This window comes from Cicer arietinum, chromosome 5, assembly GCF_000331145.2.
Source record: "Cicer arietinum cultivar CDC Frontier isolate Library 1 chromosome 5, Cicar.CDCFrontier_v2.0, whole genome shotgun sequence".
Lineage (NCBI taxonomy): Eukaryota > Viridiplantae > Streptophyta > Magnoliopsida > Fabales > Fabaceae > Cicer > Cicer arietinum.
Genome location: NC_021164.2, coordinates 72186451 through 72194110, shown reverse-complemented (window position 1 = coordinate 72194110; position 7660 = coordinate 72186451). Strand labels below are relative to the sequence as shown.

Here is a 7660-nt window from a genome sequence, read left to right as displayed (position 1 = left end):
TTTATAATGATATATTTCATGTACAATTGTTGCAAATGAAATCTTAAGGCATCGTGTGACTTAAATAAATGCAAAAAAAATGAAATTTCATCAAATTTTAGACCAAAATTATGTTTGAGGGACCAAAACTGAAGAGAAACAAAATGGGAGGACTACTTTCACGATTCAGCTAAAATAGATAATCAAAACTGCAATTAAGCCTAAATAAAAACAATGCTATAATTTTTTTTCAATATGTAAATGGTGCTTTTTCTAAATTTATGACTAAAGGCTGATTTTAACATTTTACTACTACTCAATTTGAGATAGTCTTTCAATAAAAAGAGCTCCATTAAGAAGTAGTATAAAGAAAGGAAAAATCAAGACAGAATCCATTGATGTGTATTGTTAAAGTTGACCGGTTATCACATTCTAGCCTGATAGGAGTATTTCTTTCAAACACTAAAATGTGGAATTTGAGCTTTGTTGGTAAAAATGTTGACTTATAAGTTACACTTCGATAGACAATTTGAATTTGAATTTAAAAGTTACACTTCAATTGACGATTTATAAGTTACACTGAAGGTGTGAAATAAAAATTTAATTTGCGAGTTGGTCGAATTTATTATCCAAAATGCAAAGGATGAAGTTAACATCATGTCCTACATTAAAATAATTTTTAAAAAATGCAACATTTTTTTAAAAGTAATTTTAATCCAATTTATTATGTGTTTTTTAAATTATTTTAATGTATTATATATAATTATAAAAATATAATCAAATTTATTATGTGTTTTTTAAATTATTTTAATGTATTATATATAATTATAAAAATATAATTTGTGTTTAGTTTTTATTATGTTTTTATTTATTTAAATATATAAAAAGCAAGAAAGTAAAGAAATAATATAGTAGGATGCAACGTAATGTTAACTTAAAAAGTAGAAGATATTACTATTTGGTTTGAAAAATATTTTAACAAAAATCTTCGTATTGTATGTTGTTTTAACAAAATCAATTTGTCCCATTACAACAACAAAAAATCAATTTGTCCTAATTTGGTTATTGGTTTACATCTCCAATAAAACATTAAATAACTTTTTTTCACTTACAACACCATTGTCCATTTTACTGTATTTTTTTAATCAATAAACGATAAATATGTTTAAGAGGAGAGATGGAGTGCGTAATATTGTATATCATATATTACATAACATTTTTTAATAAATTGTACACTATTACTTTTCAAAATGTGTATTCCACAACCTTAAACTATTCTTACTCTATCATTCTCCTATTTTAAAAATAAATTGATAGATAGATTGAGAAAACTTTAAAAATCAATTATGATAATTTTATAGTTCAAAATCAAATAAGAGAGATAGATGTAGTTTAGGGACTAAATTAAAATTTAACTCTAAAGTTATTAAATGAGTACAGTTCATAATGGTCCACATGCTGCGACTCTTGTCTGGTGTCCACCTTATTTACCCTTTATATAAAGATTTATTTAATATTTTCAATTTCTTGTAAGAGTTTGCTGCATTTTTTAACTCTTGAGTTTTGCTGCATTAAACTTACATAGTTCTTTTATTATTAAAGTAAATTACACATATAAGTTATTTTATTAAAATTTGTTACTTTTTAATAGAATTGTTTTTTTATATAATTATTTAACTATTTATAATCGCATTTCATTTATTAAACTCCCTAAAATAAACGGTTAAAGTATAGTTGACAAAAAACCATTAATGTTGTATTAAACTTTAAAATTGATGAATACATATTGTTTTGCAAAAAGAAAAACTAAAAGTAAATGGATAAATTAATATATATTATATATTTTAAGTTATGTTTACTTTGTAAAAATATTATATTTTTACTTTTTTGAATGTGTATTTAGTCTACTTTGATAAAAAAAATTATTGAAGTAAATCAATACGACATAAAGAAAATAAAAAGTTAGTTTATAACATTAATTTTTGAAAATAATAAAAATCAGTTTTTTTGATATTTTTATTGTTTTTATAAATTTAGATAATTATTCATTTGAATTTTTTTTTTACTTTCTTATTTACAAATAAAATTAATATAATTTAAAAAAAATAAAAATAGAAAATAAGTTATTTGTTCCTACTTGAGAACACGTAGTTGAGCGTTTCGGGATGGTAATCAATTGTTGTTGATTATTTGATTTTTCTTATGCTAGCTCTTACTTCAAAACAAGGAGGATGAACATCCAAAAGACACTTTGATATCAAAATAAATCAGAGTGACAACATGATTTAAATAAATATCTCATGATAAGAAAATGTATATAATACTTTGGAGACAATAAAATTTATGGTAGTTTTGGACTCTAAATTGAATAACGATCTTAGTCATTTGATTGATCTACTATTTCAAATCTTATATAATTTTAAGACATTGTAGTTCAATCATAATAAAGACTATGATACACAAACGATCTTTATCGCTTCAAGTAACTTACATTTGCTCCTTTAATATTCAATTGGTCTATTAGATCAAGTTTATCCTCTAAAGTGATTTAGTTCATGTAATTTAATCTCGATTTAGATATCTTCAATCAACATTGATACATTTAAAAAACAAAAGACATATTAATACACATTTTTCTTATACAACAAGAATAAGAACATTTTGAATTAAACAATTTAAAAAAATGGGTACCGCAATGGCACGCCATTTGTTTGGGCAACTGTGAATGTGGTGCACGACTTTGCATGCAGGGAACATTATTAATTAAATAATTAAATTCGAAAGCAAAGACATGAGGAGATAAACTAAAGAAAAAGGGAAAAAGAAAAGAATAAAGGGAAAGAAAAAGTATTATGCGTCCAAGCTTGGATTGCATTAACAATTATCGTCCTCCAAAGCTGCGAATCATATACGACTTTTTTGTTTAAAGTTTCAACTTCAACACACCTTTCTTTACACTCATGGGTTTTCTCGCCCCATTTTTCCTCTCTGCTCCCATTCCCTTTCTTTTCATTTCAATTCAATTTCTCTTACCAAACCCAACTCAATAATGGGTTATCTCTTTTGCAATGCCGATTCTGCCATTGCTACATGCGATCCCCATTATTGGGATCTCAACAAAAGAAAAAACAAATCAATACCAATAACCCGTACCCACACTATCACAGAGTTTCTCTACACCGACATCGTCACCGCCACAAACGCTTTCTCCGCCGAAAGCTACTTAGGTAAAGGCAGCCATGGCAGAGTCTACAGAGCTACCTTAAACACCGTCAAAGGCAACGGAAACCTCGTCGTCGCCGTTAAAACAACAAAGCTAACCAGCAAAAACAAACATAACCACGCAAATGCTAAAAACTGCACCGGTTGCGGTAACTGTACGAGTCCGGTAGAGAACGAGATCGAGATTCTCTCGCAAGTTCCAAGTCCTCGCCTCGTTAACATAATAGGTTACTGTACCGACCCAAACGACAATAAATTAATTGTCGTTGAATACATGCCAAACGGTTCGCTTCACGATCTTTTACATTCAACCACTAGACCGCCCGGTTGGACCAGACGGATCCGGTTCGCTTTACAAGTTGCAAAAGCGGTTCGAACCTTACACGCTTCTAATCCTCCCGTGATTCACCGTGACATTAAATCCTCTAACGTTTTGATCGATAGGGATTGGAAAGCGAGAGTCGGTGACTTTGGTCTCGCACTAAGGGGACACGTGGAGGATGTTCGCGTTAAGTGTACGCCACCCGCGGGTACTTTAGGGTATCTCGATCCTTGCTATCTTGCGCCGGGGGATCTTAGTGCTAAGAGTGATGTGTTCAGTTTTGGGATTCTGTTGTTGGAGATAATCAGTGGAAGGAATGCTATTGATGTTAATTACAGTCCTCCTTCGGTGGTTGATTGGGCGGTTCCTCTTATCAGGCGAGGGGATTTTGCCGGATTATGTGACCGCAGGATTGGAACGCCGTTGGATCAAACAGTGTTGCGGCTGTTGGCGGTGCTTGCAGCAAGATGCGTGAGATCTACGGCGGAGAAACGGCCGGGGATGGTAGAGGTTGTGGAGTGTATTAAACTGGCGAGGAAGAGGATTTCGGAATCTCCGTTATGGAGGAGTCTGAGGCGGCGCGTGGCGCGTGTGGAGAGTGCACAACCGTTGATGAAGTGGGAAGCGTATGATTGTGATTATGACTATAATAATACTAATAATAATTATGATTGTGATTGGGAAAGGAATGAAGAAGTTGTGAAGATAGTAAAGAGTGGGAGCAGTAGTAGAAGGAAGAGTAAAGTATCGAGTGTGGCGGGTGTAGAGTATGAGAATAAACCCTCAAAGTTAAAGTCAAAGTCAAATAAAGGAGCGAGATCTAAGTCGTCGAAGAAAGTAGCGAGATCCAAGACCATTGGTTCTGTTTCTGGTTGTGTTGGTAGTAGGAGGAGTGGGATTCAAATGGTTTCGGAGAAAACGGGAGGAGTGAGGCTAAAAAAGTCAAAGTCAATGGGGGTGTTGCAAGGCCCTGTTCTTTTGCATCATGATGCAATTAATTGGTGTGATGAGAGTGAGACGATGGCAATGTCGAAGTTGGTGATTTCAGAACATAAGAAGTTGGAGAAAAAAATGCTTGAAAAGCCGTTGGTTCACTCGTATGGTTGGGAATCTGAATAAACAAAAATGGTTTCTGAACATGCAATCCATGTGACGAGGCACGGAATCCAATTTCCATTAAGCTGGATGATTAGTCTGGTAACACTAACACCAAAACAGTTGGGAGTAAGTTAACTACCCTTGCAAAAGATATAGACCAGCCTGTTGGGGGTGGGTCTCAACTTGCGATCGTTAAGCAGTGCCAGTGATCAAACGGATAATCATGCTTACTCTCACAATCTCTTCCGGGAAAAGGGGAAGTATTTGTGTTTGTTGTTTAACACTAATTAAATTATTCCATGCATTCCAATTTGCTAATTTTAATATTTTATCTTTTTTATAAAATAACATCATGTATTTTAGAAATTCAGTTATACGTTTGTTTCTCAAATACTCTTTAAACTATTTACTCCTATGCTCTTTGTACTAGCTCAGTATTCAAGCAAAATAAATATAAAAAAAATTGACTAATTGCACTCTAGTTAATGCAATTTTTCTTAAAATAATGTAAATAAGTTTTCATACAAATTAAATAAAGGATAATATAGATAATTTAATTAATATTTTTATTCTATCAAGAATATTAAATGAACGTAACTACTCCCTTCTCAACTTTGATTCCCTTAAACATACATATTAAAAATAATAAATTTAAATAAATTTAATTTTTTATTTTTCATTTATTAAATAAAAAATTAATTTAATGCATATTTTTTTATTTTTTTCAAAAAAATATTGTTAGTTATATTTTAATTTTAAAGAAAAACAAAAAAATTGAGATAAAAATAAAATATGTTAGGAACCAAATATAGAAGATAAAGGAAGTACTCTTAATACGTGGTTTGTTAATTACTTTTGTTTATAAATTGAGTAGGGAGTCAGGAGGTAGTACTCCCTCTAGTCTTACAGTATATGAGAGGAAGAAAAAAATGTAGTTATTTAATGCTATAAATTTTATGTCATTCCAAAGATAGATGATATTTAGTGGGATTTTAAGGTAGGTTATTGTTACCGTGAAGCTAATAGATGATCTAACGCTTTGGCAAACACAACATGTGAAGGAGGGTTACTTCGATTATTTACGAGTAGGTTACTGCTTATGTTAGTTTATTGCTTTTTGCTAATTTATTTTCACCGACTTGTTACTTTGTAGGATAAGCTAAGTATTTTTAGTTTTTCTAAATGCAAGTAAAAATAATTATAACTCCATTGATTTCTAATTTTTTGTCAATTGTTTTCTATTTTTAAATTAGATAGTTTAAATCTATTCTTTAAATTTTGTAGGTTTGATTATAGTTTTAATCTCTCTATTTTTACTAATTCACAAAATTGATTCTCTATTTTATTTTAAAAATCGATAGTTTTGATCTCTCACTTAAATTTTTGAACTATAAATAATAAGAAAAAGAAAAAAAAAATATTTAATTTATTACTACTACTATTGATATAATAATTTTTCAGTTTTTGCATTTTATCATTTGTTTGTATCTAAATTGAAAAAATTTGTATTTGTGTTTATACAAGCTTTACTCTTAGCGACGTAGAAATAGGATGAGCTCAGTATTGTAGTTTTTCTAAATGCAAGTAAAAATAATTATTACTCCATTGATTTCTAATTTCTTTCACTTGTTTTCTATTTTTAAATTAGATAGTTTAAATCTATCCTTTAAATTTTTTAGGCTTAAGTATACTTCTAATCCTTTTATTTTTATTAATTCACGAAATTAATTCTCTTGTTTTAAAAGTCGATAATTTTGGTCTCTCACTCAGATTTTTGAACTAAAAAATAACGACTTAACATATTTTTAATGATACGATATACAATTGTATAATATATATATATATATATATATATATATATTAAATTAAAATATGAAAAATTTACGAAATTGAAATATAAGTTTTTACGACGTTTTATTTCAATTTCATAGGTGTTACTCATTCTAAACCGTCGTATCATATGTCACATTATTTAAATCATATCACGCTATCATTTTTTAGTTAAAAAATTAGAGAGAATGACTAAAACTGTCGAATTTTAAAATAGAGAGATCAATTTTGTGAATCAGTAAAAATATGAGGACTAAAACTGCAATTAAGTCAATTTTTTAACTAAAGAATGATAATTTATGTATTTTAAATGGCATAACATACGATCTCATTATACAGAATCATCTAAATATATTAATTATTTATATATTATTAATTAAATTAAAAATAAAAAGTTTCTAAAGTTGAAACAAATTGTTTTAAAGAATTTTATTGTAATCTCATGTGCACTAATCATTCAACGTTATTGTATTATATGTCATATCATTTCAAACATGTCACGTCATTATTTTTAATTAATTTTTCGATGGAGAAATTAAAATTATTAGATTTTAAAATAGGACTGACTTTGCAAATGAATAAAAATAAATGGCTTAATCGCAAATGACCAAAACTGTAATTAAACTAATTTTTTATCTACAATTTTTTAGTTTTTTTGAAAAAAAAAACAAAATATAGAAATGATGTTTTTATACCCTTGCAAAATCATAAACATGCATTAAATAAATGTTCTTATTTTTTAAGAAATTGACAAAAAAAACTATTTATAAAAAAATAGAATTTGGGCTTTAAAAATTTAAATTGAACGCTTTAACCCATTTTCAATATAGTCTTTCTATATTATTATTAATATAATTTACTTTTACCAGGTAAAATAAAGTAAAAAAATATATATTTATCTAATTTAGTATTCCACGTGGTCCTAATACAATAAAAAAAAAATATATGAAGGCTAGTGAACTTATTAATCATTGTAAGTTTAAAATGTTAACTATATTTTATTGTAAATTATGAAACATTAAATATATTCACTAAACATTAATATATCATTATATAATTTTGTTGATTTTAAATAGCAAACTATTCAACACCATTAATTGAAAGAACTAAGCTATTTATGTTTTTGGTCTGTTATATTTTGATGCCTTTTAGTTTTAGTCATTTAAAAATATATATATTTATATTTTGTCCTTTTAATTTAAATTTTTT

At 28.2% G+C, this 7660-nt stretch overlaps 1 protein-coding gene across 1 annotated transcript; it reads left to right on the top strand.

Moving 5' to 3' along the window:
* Window positions 1-2799: 2799 nt before the first annotated feature.
* Window positions 2800-4991, top strand: LOC101503747 (serine/threonine-protein kinase-like protein At3g51990). Its single transcript, XM_004501561.4, has one exon. The coding sequence runs from the start codon at window positions 3029-3031 to the stop codon at window positions 4640-4642; it is 1614 nt and encodes a 537-aa protein (XP_004501618.1). The 5' UTR covers window positions 2800-3028; the 3' UTR covers window positions 4643-4991.
* Window positions 4992-7660: the final 2669 nt, after the last annotated feature.

Bases quoted from the DNA above. Each gene is read 5' to 3' on its own strand.
- LOC101503747 (XM_004501561.4), top strand. From the start codon at position 3,029: ATGGGTTATCTCTTTTGCAATGCCGATTCTGCCATTGCTACATGCGAT.